At 41.3% G+C, this 17,085-nt stretch overlaps 1 protein-coding gene across 2 annotated transcripts in view; it reads right to left on the bottom strand.

Moving 5' to 3' along the window:
- Amn1 (antagonist of mitotic exit network 1 homolog) overlaps positions 1 to 17,085 on the bottom strand; it is a 37,206-nt gene that overhangs the window by 11,571 nt on the left and 8,550 nt on the right. For both annotated transcript variants that reach the window (XM_038319518.1, XM_038319517.1), the window contains exons 2-3: positions 10,536 to 10,668; positions 6,831 to 6,975 (exon numbers count right to left, since the gene is read on the bottom strand). In XM_038319518.1, the coding sequence (XP_038175446.1) occupies positions 6,831 to 6,975; positions 10,536 to 10,577 (187 nt within the window). In that variant the 5' untranslated portion in view covers positions 10,578 to 10,668. The remainder of the gene's footprint in view (positions 1 to 6,830; positions 6,976 to 10,535; positions 10,669 to 17,085) is intronic.

Genomic DNA, 17,085 nt, shown 5'->3' with positions numbered 1-17,085 from the left:
GATTAACAATATGATTTACGTCCATGAAATGTAGTCACTGGATGCAATGCTATATAGTATTTTGTCTTATATTTTAAAAAGTCATTACAGTTCCTTTTATGTTGGAATACTTTTTCTGGGAAATTGGAATCAGTATCTTAGGTTACCCATATTGTGTTCTGAATAAAATATTTTCTTATCTTCTTCAAGGGAAACCATTATTTTGCATCATATAAAATAGGCAAATGCACTATCATTGAGCTGTAGTGTGTGTGTGTATAAGAAATGTAACTAGGATGAATTTTCATTTTAGCAATAGCCAGTTGTATGTTTTTAAAGATTTTATTTATTTATTATATATAGTGTTCTGTCTGCATGTATGCTTGCATGCCAGAAAAGGGCAGCAGATCTCAATATAGATGGTTGTGAGCCACCATGTGTTGCTGGGAATTGAACTCAGGACCTTTGGAAAGGCAGTCAGTGCTCTTAATCGCTGAGCCATCTCTCCAGACCAACCAATTGTATGTTAGTCATTTTTAAAGTAGTCTGTCCCACAACAGGACAAGTATATCTGGAACAAAGTGTAGAGGCAAGGAATGTGTGGAGGTTGCAGTTTTGTTAGGGGTGAGGACTGATGGGGGAATTCTTAGAGGTAAAAGCCCAGATGAAGTCTTCTACTAGGTATTTCCAAGTTACTGTCACTGGCAAAGAATTCAGAGACCAAGTAATAAATCAGGAGAAAGTTTTACCACACAGGACGGGGAGGATTCTCAAGAGAGCATCATAACTTACAGGCTTTTCTTGGTAGGCCATGTTCTATAGGGAGTGGTGGAGTGTTTGTCATCATGCATCATCCTGTGTTTCCTTTCTTTTTCTTTGACCAGAACATTACAATGGACATAGGCCTTCTGTAGCTATTTATACATTCGTTACTTTATCCCCCTTCCTCTTGTTTTCCAGTCAGGGACTCACTGTGTAGTCCAGGCTGGCCTTGAACTCACAACAATCACCCTGTCACAGCCTCTAGAGTGCTGGAATTACAAATGTGAGTCACCATGACTGGCTTCCTGTCTTAAGATAGACATATTCTATATGTTAAGTTTCATGATTATTAACTAAAAACTAAGGAAGGGCATTATGAAGTCTAGATATTCTGGGTTCTGAGCTCTAGAGAAAGGTTTGGCAGTTAACATCTTTTCAGCAAATGGTCGAGGAATGGACAGGCCAAAGGGAAAAGCAGCAGAGGGCAAATCCAAGGAGCAGCCCGTTGGATGCTTATGAAGATACACTTATTCTTCAGTGATATTGAGTAGGCTTTTGTTAAAACTGTTTTTGCTAAAAATGGTTGCCATTCACTTGGACTGACAAGGCAACAGAAAGCAGGATGTAAGCCTGAAATCTCTGCCCTTGTTTTATGTCTACACCTGGCAGCCTACTCCTTCATCTGCACATACTGTGCACATATACATCTAGCAGCCTCAGAACCTCCATCAGGCTACTTGTATGCCCACCTTTGAAAAATAGTACTCCAAGCCCCTAGTAACAAATGTATTTCCAAGGTATCCAGGTACAAATAATAGAAGGGTTAATTCAGGATAAACTACTGGTTTGGGGGGGATTTCACTGTAAGGCAAAATTGTGTTCTTTAGTCCTCCCTTTCAGGGAGAATCCCCTATTTACCATTTTGTGCCTATGCATAACTGGGCACTGAAGAGAAATTATGGGAAGGGACGTGCGCAATAGGAAAAAAATCAATATATGACTTAATCTAGCAACCACAATAAAGAACCACCTAAACTATGCCCTTTAGTAATCAGTCCTTATGTAGGTTCAATTGATGCAAAAACATTACTCTTACCCTTTGGGGTATGAAAAGTTTATTCTAGAGCCTGATATGAATGACTATGGCCCTGGAACACTGGCTCAAGTTATTCCCAAGCTACATTCCAAGTCAACAGTTTTATAGTAGTTTTTATAGTAATAGAACTAAGAAAATCCTGAATTAGGATACTTTTTAAATACACTGATGGACACATTATACCTACAGGCTTCAGATGCTATCTATTGGTATTCTCGACTTTTTGATTGGTGGAAACGAGTCTGTTTTTACATTTCAAACAACTGATTTTTAAAAATATTTATTTATTTATTTATACAATATTCTGTCTGTGTGTATGTCTGCAGGCCAGCAGAGGACACCAGACCTCATTACAGATGGTTGTGAGCCACCATGTGGTTGATGGGAATTGAACTCAGGACCTTTGGAAGAGCAGGCAATGCTCTTAACCTCTGAGCCATCTCTCCAGCCCCAAAGTGCTGATCTTTAGATCACACACAGAGGAAGACAATAAATATCTATTAAGAGAGCTAAGAGTAATTGTAATTTACTTCTGGATGTACAACATTCAAAGCATTGCATAATCACTGAAGTTCTAACCAGTTAATAATGTTTACATTCAGTGGAAGCTGTGGCTCTTCCTAGGAACTTCCCCTTACATCTCAATAACAAGAAACCCTAGGCTACAGCTCGGGTCCCTTAAATACTCTTGAGTGGTTCATAGTCAATATTGAAGGTACAGCCCTCTAAAATTTGTACTTTGATTTCATTCTGAATAAAATTATCATACTTCTTTCTTTTGCAAATCTGTGTGAGCTGTCCCCTGCATTCAGTTCTTTGAATAAGAGGCCAAGAATCTGCAAACACTTGGCTCCGACCTACTTGAAACACTGACTGAAATTATAGTAGTAAGTAATTGCCCTAAACCTGCAGGCATCGTTGATTTAAAGAAGAGCCAAATCTCAGAGGGAAACTATTTGAGAATAGGAGAATTACTCATGAGGGTGGAGAAGTAGCCATGTTGTAGGGAACAGATTGGTTCCCTTGGGTTATAGTAGAGTTAACCATTCAACTACCTTGAGGTACCAGAGTAGAACTGATCAGTGGTAGGTGGAACCTTATCTTGACCAGGACGACTAATTAGGCATACATCTTGCTATCCTGCTATCATTCTCTTGCTATCCTTGTTATCCTGCTATCATTCCCTACTTAAGCCTAGGCTTATGTCAGTACCCGCAAAGATGAATTTGGGATTATTTGGCTTCTTTATCTGTTCCTCTTTCCAATGCACACCTATTAAATCTCTTTTCTCTGGTTTTCATCATTACTTATTTCCTTAATTGGTAATTTGGTATGGGTGGCAGAATCTAGATTTCTGGGGCTGCCACAGCTGGCTATTGACTTAAAACTCCAAATCTATTGGAGCAAAAGCTCCTGTCTTGAGGACCCTTCTAGACTCTCCCCATGTTCTCTTTGTGTGGCTGTTCATCTGTGTCTTTTATAAATACCACATGTAATCAACGAGCAGACATACACTGCAGTGACTGAGGTCACACCATCTTGTCCTGATCTTACCTTGACTCTATTTTGAGGTGTAATTTCCACTGAAACCCACTCCTTGAATGGCTCTATTTTGACAGCACATTTCCATGTCCCTGATGTATAACCAAATAACTGCTAAATATATAACCAAAACAACCATTGTGTTCTGTCGAAATGAACGTTACAAGGCTCCCCTAACCTACACCTAACAATGATGATGCTATTGTGGTTTTTATGTATATCAATGGTGCATTCCTGACCTTCTGGCTGAGAATTCTTTGTGATAGGAGCCTACTCTGGCTTAAATAAAGGACTCTTATTTGGCCTTATAGTCGTGATGGTCTGTAACTTTCTCACATGAACTGTAACAAAGAAAAGCACATTCCTGAGTTTTGTGAGCCATGGTGACAAATTATTGAATCCTGAGGAATGTTGCAGGGTTGAGACCCAGAGACCACTCAGCACCACCAAAGTCTGAAATGGAGAGTCTTTATTTAGCTAGATAGAAACAGTCCTCACAGAGCATCCTCAAATGCATTTTACTTTTAAAGCTTATAAAGGCAAAAGAAAGAAAGAAAGAAAGAAAGAAGAAAGAAAGAAAGAAAGAAAGAAAGAAAGAAAGAAAGAAAGAAAGAAAGAAAGAAAAACAAAGTCACAGAAAAACAACAGTCTGGTTGGCAGCTGCAAGGGGAAATAATGCAAGCAAGCAGTTTAACAGAAGCCAGAAACATGCAGTTAGCTGGGTACTTTGATTCTGAATTTTTAGAACAGGATTGGTTGCTTTCCAACGGGACTTTTCACTGCAGGGATAGGAAAGGGGGTTGGGGTCAGTTAAACCAAAGATGGCTCCAGCTGAGACAACATGGGGAACCTTTGCCTTCTCACCAGGAATAACTTGCAGAAATTTTGTACAGCTGATTAGTCAGAAGTGCCTACTGGAGGCCAAGACTTGGGGCTGGCATATGAACTGGAGACAGTCCTGCAAGGCAGACTCAGCTGTGGGATGTCATACTAACTCCAAGTAGAGAATGACAGAACAGAATTAAATGATAGGAAATACAACTGGGGCTGGCAAGATGGCTCAGTAAGCAAACGCCTTGCTGCCAAATTCCTGGGATCCAGATTGTGGGAACAAAGAACCAACTCCCCCAAGCTGTTCTCTGACCTCCACAGGACATTACAGGCAGGAAATAAATTAAAAATGAAAAACCAATCTAGCTGGTATATGGAGAGTAAGAAAATTGCTTCGTATAGAGAAACATACTCACTACTAGGATGGCTATGCTTTCTTAGAACCCTTTTTTTTAATGAGTTATTTTTCATGTAAACATTTCAAAACTTACGTTTGTTTACAGTATTATGAATATCCCAAGTAGATAACCAAAATGATTGAGATATACGGTCAATTAGCCAAACAGTTATCCAGAAACCTACTTATGCAGAGAAGCTCTTCCCTCCTCCCTGCCTGCCTTCTGCTTGTTTGAGACTATCTCACTACACAGCCCACACCAGCCTGGAACTCCAGATCCTCCCGCCTCAGACTTCTGAGTGTTGGGATTATAGGTGAGTGCTACCATATCCAGCTAAGTACTTCTTAAGTATACTGAAAAAGAAAAAGGTTCAAATCCTAAGCTGAAAAATGATTTATACTAGAAAAAAAAAAAAAACAAACTTAACCAAATATAAAAATTCACCATTTCATGTAATTATTCTGAGAAAAAAGTTTGGATATAAAACGTACTGCACAGTCATCTTTTAATTTTTATTATATGTGTATAGATGTTTTTCCTGCATGTATTTCTGTGCAGCATATGTACAGTATGTGGCACCAAAAGAGGTGAGAAGAAGGTATTGCATCCTATGGAACTGAAGCTACCGACTGTAAGCAGCCATGTGGGTGCTGGAACTGAACTTGGTTACTCTTAACTGCTGAATCATTTCTCAAGTCAAAGCCTCTTTAAGATTTTTGGTTTTATAAAGATTGCCTAGTTTATCTGATTTCTCTCTTTTTTTTTTTTCCTTGAGATAGGGTATCATGTAGTTCACCTGGCCTAAAGTTCAGTATGTCGCTGAGAATGCCCTTGATTGAGCTCTTCATCTCTGTCTTCACCTCTCAAGTGCTGGGTTTACAAGTAAGAGCCACCCCATCCATCTTGATCTGAAGATTGTTTCTGTTATAATACTGCATCAAAAAAATGGCGGTAAAAGCCTTTCTTCCCAGCACCCAGGAGGCAGATGGCAAGAGGATCTCTGTGAGTTTGAGACCAGCCAGGGCTAGGTAGTGAAAGCCTATCAACAAACAAACAAGCAATAAACAAATGATTAACTAGCCAAGTGCCTTAACCACGTGGGAGGTTGAGGCAAGAGGATTACTAGGAGTTCCAGGATAAACTAGGTATTCTACAAAGTGAATACCAAGCCAGCCAACAGCAACATACTAAGACCCAACCCTAAAAACCAAAACAATAGTTTTTGTTTTCTTTTGAAAGCCCTGAATAAATCCAGGTCCCCCTCCCCCCCAGCAGGAAAAAAATAGAGCCAAATATCTAAGCAGGAAGAAAAGAATAAGAAATCTAGGATTAGCTGGGTCAGTGACTGAGTTTCAGGAACTAGCCAAAGATAAAGTTAGATCGTAATCTTGAGAATAATCTTGAAGAAACAGGAAGTTTCCCCCTTGTGATTATCATTGGTATTTTGGAATACTGTGTTTCAGGAACTAGCTGATTATGACCCTGAGAGTGATCTTGAGAGGCAGGGAGTTGCCCCCTTGTGATCATCACTGGTATTTTTGGAATTTTCTGTGACATCCTCCCTACCCTCTCGTATCACTGGGCTGTGGTTTCTTCCCTTAAAAATCCCTTCCCTCAGGTCACTTGGGGTCGAACTCTTCCCCTGCGTGGGTTATGAGTCTTGGCCCCAGTGCACTGGTTCCCGTCTCATCTCATCATTAAACCTCGTGTGATTGCAGCAAGGACGGTCTCTTGTGAGTTACTGGGGTGGGGGGGTCGTGTTATCCTGAGACCTGAGAGTCTCCCCATACGGGGGGGGGGGGGTCTTTCACTTTTTGTGACAGTTTCATTGTATTCCAGGCTGCCCTCAAACTGACTATGTAGCCCAGGCTTGCCTTAAACTCTTTTTGTTTGTTTGTTTTTGTTTTTGTTTTGTTTTGGAGACAGGGTTTCTCTGTGTAGCTTTGGAGCTTGTCCTGGATCTCGCTCTGTAGACGGATTACAGTTTTATGCCTGGCTCATATTCTCTATCTCTCTTTTTTAATTAGCATACAAAATATGTTTTATTTTAACATTTTTATACATATATACCATTGTACCTTGCTCATATTCTCAAACTCTAACCTCTCCCCACTTTGCTGGTGTCTTTATGTTATCCTCTAAGATATTTTTTCTTCTTTGCTTCAAAACTGTATCAGGTGCTAAGCATCAGTTGCCCATGTACTCAGTGATCATAAACATACCTTCTGAAGTTATGCTATTTCTATGTTCTCTGGATGATTTCAGGTTTAGTGCCTTCAGTTTTCTGCATCTGCACAGGTGCTGGAGAGCCAAGTCTGAGATGTCACAGCTCCTGAGATCTAGTCTTTGGACTTCAGGATGTAGCACCTGTAACAAATATATGATTTTGAAAAAAAATCTTAAAAATACTTTTGCAACTCTAAGTCATCTCTCTAGCCTCCAAATTAAGTTTTCTGTAAACATACATTCATTTCACAGTTAGTGATCTGATGATCCTAACAGGCAAGTGGCTGATGGAAAATATAGCCTAAAATACAGGATTTGATCTCTGTGTAGAAGATAAAGCAGGAAAAACAAATAAACAAACAAACAACAAAAAACAAGTTAGCTTCTGGCTGGAACTGCAATATCCAGCACTTAAAGGCTACAGATTGGCCCCACGTTGGGCGCCAATCTGTAGATGGAGCAGCGGGGCTGTGTCCCGCCACCCAGCCGCCGGCTAGCTTTACCCAAAATAATTACACGGAAACTGTATTCTTTTAAATACTGTCTGGCCCATTAATTTTAGCCTCTTACTCACATCTTGATTAACCCATATTTAGTAATCTGTGTAGCACCACGAGGTGGATCGCTTACCAGGAGAGATCTTAACCTGTATCCATCTCGGAGAGGAGAAGCATGGCGACTGCATATGGTGACTGCCTAAAGCATCTGTTCACTGTCTTTTACCCAGCATTCTGTTTTGTTTACTCCGCCTACCTAATTTTCTGTCCTATTGGGCCAAACAGTTTCTTTATTAATTAACCAATAAAAGTAACACATAGACACTCCTCCATCAAATGCTGAAACAGAAGGCTAGGGCAGAGAAAGGGCCCTGGAGAGCCACAGTATTGGATGTCTTCCACTGACATCTCTGACTCATGCAACTGGACCATGTGGTTCTGTTCAGCAGGTATTGCTTCCGAAGGAAAAGACCTGCTCCCCTGAAACATTTTCAGTCAAATGGCCTGATGTTAGGCAGTCTGTACAGGGATAACAAATCCCTCTTGGATACATATCTCTCCTTTACTGTTACTGAAAAACTAAACATCCAGCTCTTACCTGAGTGAAAAATGACCAATTTTGGAGGGCACATAGCTGAGCAATATGAAGTAGAAGACACCACAGTACTAGCCTTGAGGAAGGTAACGCCTCTTCTCTGTGGGCTGCGTTAGCAGTGCAGGGACTGGACAAGTATTACTGCTTGCTAGTGTCTGATTGGTGCGTGCAATAGAAAGCAACACCTGCTATCTGTTTACATTGTATGTCTGTCTCCTTTATTGCCTTCATCTTTGTTACACAGTTCTGCATGTAGACATGGTGAACATCTGAGAAATGCAGGGTCAACTTGACCTAGAGTTGTCTAGTCTTTCCTCAGACCCACTTAGGGCTAAAGATGCCCACCAGCCACTATGACCAGAGATCTCAGATCATAAAAGGAATAAAAAGAGGTGGCACCTGAGTTCTTGGAATATCTTTGCCTATTCCCAGAAAATATATATACTCTCATTATCCCTTGCAGGTGAAAAGTTGATTTGTGAGCAAAGCTCTCACTTCATTCTTTAGCCACTAAATAAATTGTGTCCCAACATTTGTCTCTTAGGTACTAGATATTACAGGTAAGGTATTTAATGATAGGGTATTAGCCCTGGCTGACTTGGTTCTCTTATGTAGACCAGGCTAGCCTCGAGCTCATAGCAGTCCACCTCCGCCTTCTTAATATTGGGATTAAAGGTGTGTACCACCATGCCTGGGCCTACTATAACTTCTTTTAACATGTTTTTCAGTCTTTTGTTTAAAAATAATTTATTATTACTATTATTGGTGTGTGTGTGTGTGTGTGTGTGTGTGTGATAGTACATTGTAAGGACATGGAAAATCTTAAGAAACTTTGCTTGATCAGGAGTTGGTTAAGATACTGGGTTCAAGAACTTTGCAGCATCAAGAACAATTTGAAAACAGGAACCTCTGCAAAAGTATAAACCACAAAATGTTCCTAGCAGCTAGCCACCTGTTGACATCCAGCTTTGTGGTCTAGACAGAAGCCGACTTAACTGCTTGGTGGGGGGGGGGGCGGGGAGGCATGTACAGATGTACAGAAGTGGAAGTTTGTTTAGCAAGACCAACCCCTTGACCCAAAATAAATCTGGCTTGCAGTTTTTGCCTATATGTGTCAACCCCAAATGAGGAACGGGATCTCTCCCTACTGCGCTGCGTCTTGAGTAGTGGCTTTGAGCTCCCAGCTAGCTGGACTATGTGTGCGCAGAATAAACCTTGCTTTTGCATTCTGGACTTGACTGGATTCTGGTGGTGGTCTCTCTGGGGGTCTCAACTTGGGCACAACACATGTAGAGGTCAGATGACAACTCTGGAGAGTCAATTTTCTCCTTCCACTGTGGGTTTTGGGGACTGAATCTAGGTCATCAGGCTTGCCTGGCAAGTGTTTCCTGCTACTGAACCCCAGCTTCTTTTTTGATTTTCTGAAACACTCTCACATAACTCAGGCTATCCTCAAAGTCACTATTTAGACAAGATTGGCCTTGAACTCCTTATCCTCTTGCCTCAACCTCTAGGTAAACACCACCAAGTCTTTTTATTGTTGTTTTGAGACAGGGTCTCTACATAGCCCTGGCTATCCTGGAATTTATTATCTTGACCAGGCCGGCCTCAAAATCACAGAGATCTGCCTCCTGCATGCTGGGATTAAATGTGTGACCCACCATGCCTGGCCTCACCATGCCTTTTTTTTTTAAATCTTTTTTTAAAAGATGTATTTATTATATATAGTGTTCTGCCTACATGTACGCTTGTAGACCAGAAGAGGGCACCAGATCTCACTGTAGATGGTTGTGAGCCACCATGCGGTTGCTGGGAATTGAATTCAGGAACTCTGGAGGAACAGCCAGTGCTCTTAACCCCAGCGCCATCTCTCCAGTCCCCTCACCATGCCTTTTTAAGAGTTTTTTAAAAATGTATGTGTGACTAAGGCGGCTTGGCATTGGATCCCTATGAACTAGAGTTATGGGCAGTTATAAGGCTCCTGATGTGGATATTGGTTACTTAACTCTGGACCTCCAGAAAAGTCACAAGCACTTTTAACTGCTGAGTCATCTCTCCATTTCCTTCTTCTTCTTCTTTTTTTCTTTTTTAAAAGACATACTGGCCTAGAACTCACTATATAGCCCAGGCTGACTGGAAACTCATAGCAAATCTCCTGCTTCTGACTCCTGAATATTGAAATTACACACATAATCTACCATGTCCAACTGTCCTTCATTGTTTGGAGTAGTTAGTACATGTCCATTGTTTTGGGGAGCTACTGTTCAGTGTTTTCTTGAGGTCAATAAATAATGGTCTAAATTCTAAGCAGGCAGATAGATCTTCATGAGTTCAAGGCCATCCAGAGCAGTGAGACCCTGTCTCAAAAGCAGCAACAGTAAAATGGTTTTAATATGTACGTAAGAGTAGGGAGAGGAGGGGAAGGGAGGAGAAGAAAAGCAAGGGGAGGGTAGTAGAAGATAGTACACATCCAAGGGAGGGTACCGACTTCTCAATCAGGGTCCTATTTTAACATGACTAACAATCTCACTATATACTCCTTTTTTGTTCAAAAAATATGAAATTAAATCTGAACAATGAAGTAAAATTTTATAGTTACATGTTCTTACCTCATTTATATTGGAATCTGTTATCCGGCCCCGTGTGCTCATAATTTTAATCAGTCTATCTTTGATGTTGGGAGGCAAATATTTAATATCTGAGATATACCTGGAAATGTTGATTATTAGGCACCGAAGACATCTGAAATACAAGACACAGTACAGTAAATCACACTGCATCTGCACTGGTAACCACACTTACCAATGCTGCTTGTCTGCATTACACTGCACCTGCACTGGTAACCACGCTCACCGATGCTGCTTGTCTGCATTACACTGCATCTGCACTGGTAACCACGCTCACCGATGCTGCTTGTCTGCATCACACTGCATCTGCACTGTAACCACGCTCACTGATGCTGCTTGTCTGCATTACACTGCACCTGCACTGGTAACCACGCTTACCGATGCTGCTTGTCTGCATTACACTGCATCTGCACTGGTAACCACGCTTACCGATGCTGCTTGTCTGCATTACACTGCACCTGCACTGGTAACCACGGTTACCGATGCTGCTTGTCTGCATTACACTGCACCTGCACTGGTAACCACACTCACCGGTGCTGCTTGTCTGCATTACACTGCACCTGCACTGGTAACCACGCTCACCGATGCTGCTTGTCTGCATTACACTGCATCTGCACTGGTAACCATGCTTACCGATGCTGTTCGTCCTTTCACAAACAGTATTTTTATTAACATTTACAAATTTAGCTTGACAAGATTCACAATCACTACCTATGTAATATTATATAAGACATTTTCCTTCAGCATTTTACCGCTGCATACCCATTGTCAATATGCATTTCTAAATTTTGCTTTGAAACAGAGTGTCATTTCGCCTAGGCTTGCCTCCAGCTCACTTTTCTGTAGCATAGGATGACCTGGAACTCCCAGTCCACCTACCTTACATCTAGAATTCTAGGGTAACAGGCATGCTGCCACCATCCTTGACTTTATCAAAATACATTTTAAGGAGGGCATGTTACTGTATGCCTGTAATACTAGCACCTGGGAAATGGTAGGAGATCAAGAGTTCATAGCTCTCCTCAGTGAGTTGGAGACTAACCTGAGTTAAATCAGACACTGTCTCAAAAACCCAAAACCAGGACTGGAAAAATAGTTCACCAATTAAGAGCACTGGCTACTTTCCAGAGGACCTCGGTTTGATTCCCAGAATGCATATGGCAGCTTATTTGTAATTACAGTTCAGGGGATCTTATGACCTCTTCTGGCAACCACAAACACCAGCTATGCATGTGGTGCACTGACATACATACATACAGAGCACCCTACCCATATACATAAAATAAAACAATTTTCAAAAACTGTATGTGGGCAATAATGACAAGAGAAAAAAAACTATAACCATAGAGATTCTGTGGAGAGTACAGATCAGTTCCTGCATATGCAATTATGGGAAGAGGTAACGACGAAGACCCTGAAGACAACTTAATTAAGATTTCATTTTGGCACATTATTTCAGGATAAATGTACTTGATAAATACTGATTGCAGGAAGGGCTCTCTGACCTTTCCTTTCCTACACTAGCAAACCACAGAAATCCCTTTGAGCAGGAAGCCTTCCCTGAACCATATCCGGAAATAACCGTAATCCTAGAGCCTGGGCAGTGGCAGTGTAGCTGCCAAACGCCATACAAACTTTACATCCCCCACTTAAAGCTCCCACTGCCTAGGTCAAACCCTTCTGTCCTGCTATTCCTTTAGACATTATTGCTCTTCTTCAGAAATGTGCTAAAGCCTTCCACTTTGGCTATTTCTCTGAAAGAATAAAGACTCTTTAGGATGGGTAGAGCCTTCTTTAGCCTCTTTTAAAACAATGTGACCAATATGTCTTATAGCCTCAACTTCTAGCTATCTAATGAATTCATACCTGTGTCAAGCAACCACAAATTTTGTCTACAAATATCACTATATATACAGAATTTTAATTCATGAATGACAATGATCATATACTTGTTATCATTTTTTAGTGAAAATTTTTTCTTTCCTCTTTTGGTTATTTCCATCTTCCCCTTTCTGCCATCATCTGACCTCCATTAGTGTCTTATGTTAATCTAGGAATACTGCCTCTGTGCTTGTATACACAACCCCACACAAACTTATAAAAGGGTGTTGTGGCCGGGCGGTGGTGGCGCACGCCTTTAATCCCAGCACTCGGGAGGCAGAGGCAGGCGGATCTCTGAGTTCGAGGCCAGCCTGGTCTACAAGAGCTAGCTCCAGGACAGGCTCTAGAAACTACAGGGAAACCCTGTCTCGAAAAACAAAAACAAAAACAAAAACAAAAGGGTGTTGTGAAGGGAGGTATAATAGTTACCTAGAACAGCATCCCAGTATATTCTCTTCTCAATATCTCCTTTTTCATTCAACAATCTCTTGTGAGAACCCTTCAAAACATTTCAGTACTCACAGTGGATATCTTACTCGGTTACTTGCCTTTTGAAAAGCATCCATATCGTTCTGGGGTATGGTAACAATACTGTCAGATTTCTTTAAGATCTGTAACTATATCGTTATTGGAAGTACTGGAGGGGTTCTTTTCCTCCGCATCCCTCTGGCAATGAATATTTTTCCATGTATGACCATTTTCCCTACTATCGTATGTCAAAACTTTCCCTGGGGAAATGCAACACAACTTATCCCAAATAGGGAGCTCATGACAAACCAAAGTATAGATGATACCAAAGCCCAACTTGGTGAACTGATGTGGGCTTCCCCTCTGTATGCTGTGAATATGTTTTATTACCATTGGTTAATAAAGAAGCTGCTTTGGGCCTTTGGCAGCACAGAATAGAGCAAGGTGGAAATTCTAAGCAGAGATAGAGGAGAAAAGAAGTCAGAGAGATGCCATGTAGCTACCTCCCCTCCCGAAACCTTACTGGTAAACCACACGAGACTTGTGGTAGGTAATATATAATAGGAATGAGTTAATTGAAGATGTAAGAGTTAGTTGATAATAAGCCTAAGCTATTGGCCAAGCAGTATTGTAATTAATACAGTTCCTGTGTGATTATTTTGGGTCTTCTGGGTAGCCGGGAATGACCAAGCAGTCTCCTACTACAGGGAACCATAAGTTTTATTGGGGTTACAGGAATGTGGGTGAGAGGTTACTTACAGGAGCTGAAATGACTCAAAGACAGCTGCATCACAAAGCCCACCCCAACGTGGGTAAGAGTTCACAAAAGTTGAGAACCTGAAGCACAGTACAGAGTCTACAAGCAGCTCGATTGGTTAGAGTGTCCTTTCCAAGTGATACAGTTGTTCTGACCCTCTTCCAGGCAGCTTGCTAGTCTCTACTTTTCAGGCAGCTGGTCTGGCTCAAATTCTGTGCAGCTTGGCTTGACTGAGAGTGACTCAGCTATATTTGTTGCTTACTCTTGGAGTGAGGGGAGGAGGTACAACAAATCCAGTGGGTTTCAGGGACTTCCTGGTTACCCTGTGGGTTTTTTTTTTTTTTTTTTTTTTTTTTTGGTTTTTCGAGACAGGTTTTCCCTGTAGTTTCTAGAGCCTGTCCTGGAACTAGCTCTTGTAGACCAGGCTGGCCTCGAACTCAGAGATCCGCCTGCCTCTGCCTCCCGAGTGCTGGGATTAAACACCTGCGCCATCACCACCTGGTTTAACCTGTTTTAAGAGATTCCCTGGAAGCTGGAATGTTTCAGTTTCAAGGAAACTGCTACAAATCTCCTACTCCCAAACACTACTAGAAAAACAATGAATACCTTTCTCTTTTATTATGCACTCTCTTTCCCCAGTCCCTACTTTATTTTTCTTTTTGGTTTTTGTGACAGGGTTTCACTAGGGTTTCACTCTAGGTTAGCTGTACTCAGGACAATCTTCTTGCTTCAGTATTTCCAGTGCCAGAATTATAGGCAAGAACAACCACACTTGGTTGTACTTCCTTTTTTATTGTTGTTTTATAAAAGTTCAGTCTGGCATCATATTTGCAAATGACCTGGCTCAGCTTCCTAAGGACTGGACATGTGTCACCACACCCAGGTTAACCCAGATGAACTCATTTACTCACTGGCTCTGGCTCACTGGATTATTTATGGGTGAGACGTGTGTGTGAGTGTGTATGTGTGTGTGTCTGTGTATAAAATAGAAAACCAATATATATTCTACATTGGTTTTCTGAGATGAGTTTTTCTGCGTAGCTTTGGAGTCTGTCCTAGAACTCACTCTGTAGTCTAGGCTGGTTTCGAACTCAGAGAGATCTGCCTACCTCTGCCCTCTGCCTCCTGAGTGCTGGGATTAAAGAATTAAAGGTGTGTACCACTACTGCCTGGCTAATACATAAAGTATCCTTAAAAACAGAGAAACCCTTTCTCGAAAAACCAAAAGAAAAAGAAAAAAAATTTTCCTTTAAAGATTTTTAACCCCATTTTTTTTGAGGTTGGATATTTATTCAGTGGGTTATGGAAGGGGTTAACACACCTTTATTTATGTGTACATGTCAGGGTGAATATATGTGGTGGGTATGCCTGTCATGATACACAGGTGGAAATCAGAGGATAGTCGACCAGAGGCACTTCTCTTGTTCCACTGTGTGGCTCTCAGGAATTGAATTGGCTTGGAGACATGCATCTTTACCCACTGAACCATCTCTCCAGCCTTGATATTTTTCTTTTTTGAGTTCTAGATACTGATCTCAATATTAGATGCACAGCTGGTAAAGATCCTCTCCCCATTCTATGAACTATTTCTTCCCATTTCCTTTGCTTTGCAAAGGTGGTTTTGTTTATTTGTTTTTCTTTGATTTCATGCACTCCAACCTGCCAATTCCTGGATTTATTTCTCTATATTGCACTCATTTTCAGACACTTCATTAAAATGCCTATGCTCTCCTCTATCAATTTCAGAGTTTTGGGTCTTACATTAAAGCCTTTGATTCACTCTGAGCTGATTTTTATATGGGAAGATAGGGATGTATGTTGGGGAATGTTGTTTTAAGGTGTGTGACTTTTGTTTATGCTGCATTTGTTTAACTCTGGGAAGCTGTGATTCTTTGCTGTCTTGAACACGTGATGGTCCTAACAAAGAGCTGAATGGCCAATAGCGAGACAGGAGCAATGACAGTCAGAGCTGGGAGGTAGAATGTATAAATAGAAGGAGAAACCAGGAAGAGAAACCAGGAAGAGAAGGAGCGGTGAGAGAACAAGGGGAGGAAGATGTCAGGGGCCAGGCACAGAGTTAAAAAGAGATATACAGAAGAAAAGGAGAAAGCTCAGAGGCAAAAGGTGGTAGGGATAATTTAAGTTAAGAAAAGTTGGCAAGGGGGCTGGAGAGATGGCTCAGTAGTTAAGAGCACTGACTGCTCTTCCAGAGGACCCGGGTTCAATTCCCAGCACCCACATGGCAGCTCACAACTGTCTAAAGATCCAGTTGCAGGGGATCTGACACCTTCACACCAATGCACATAAAATAAAAAGTTAAATAAACCTTTAAAAAAAGAAAAAAAAAAGGAAAAAAAAGAAAAAAGAAAAGTTGGCAAGAAACACACCAAAAGCTAAGGCCGGGCATTCATAACTAAGACTAAGCCTCCATGTGTGATTTATTTGGGAGCTGGGTGGTGGGCCCCCCAAAAAGCCAGGAGAGTAAAACATTGCATAGACAGTTTTATTTTTCTTTATGCTTTCCCAGAACCAGCTGTCAAAAGGGCTGTCTCTTTTCCAATGTTTTTGACCCTGTCCTAGTCACTTCTATTACTATGAAGAGATACCATGACCATGGAAACTCTTCTTAACACATTTACTAGGGCTTGCTTACAGTTTCAGAGGCTTAATCCATTATCATGGTGGTATGCAGGCAATTGCTGAAGCAGTAGCTAGGAGCTACATCCTGACCATAGGCAGAGAGAGGGAGAGTGTCAACTGGGTCTGGCTTAGGCTTTTGAAACCTCAAAGTCCACCCCTCAGTGACACACTGCCTCCCACGAGGTCATACCTTCTAATACTTCTATCAAATACTCAATTCTATGAGCCTATGGGGGCCATTCTGATTCACTCCCAGATTCCATACGCTTGTAGCCATAGTATAATGTAAAAATGCATTCAGTCCAACTCCACAAGTCCCTATAGTTTGTCAGTCTCTACACCTTTTAAAAAACCAAAGTTCAAAGTCTCTTCTGAGACTCATGGCAATCTCTTAACTGTAACCCCTGTAAAATCAAAGTCAAAAGGCAGATAACAAACATCCATCAATGGCACAGAACATACATCACCATTCCAAAGGGAAAGAAAGAGAGCATAGTGAGGAAATACAGGACCACTTGAGACCAAAAACCATCAGGGCAAACTCCAAATTCAGCTTTGTTGACCGCAACATATTTCTATTTCTTGGGCTGGTTCCACACTTGGTACACAGCTTTTCTTGGCAGGTATCCCACAGGTTTGTCATTTGTCCAATAATGTATTGGTGTCTCCAAAACAATCCAGGCTTCATCTTCAGTTTCACACAATGGCCTCTCTGGGCCTCCATGCCGGACACCCCTGGCCTTAGTGGCTTGTCCACAGAGGGAGATTCTATTACCCCTTTCTTGT

This window comes from Arvicola amphibius, chromosome 2 (assembly GCF_903992535.2).
Source record: "Arvicola amphibius chromosome 2, mArvAmp1.2, whole genome shotgun sequence".
NCBI classification, from domain to species: Eukaryota; Metazoa; Chordata; class Mammalia; order Rodentia; family Cricetidae; genus Arvicola; species Arvicola amphibius.
The sequence above is the reverse complement of the archived record's forward strand: the minus strand, read 5'-3'. Positions and strand labels throughout refer to the sequence as shown.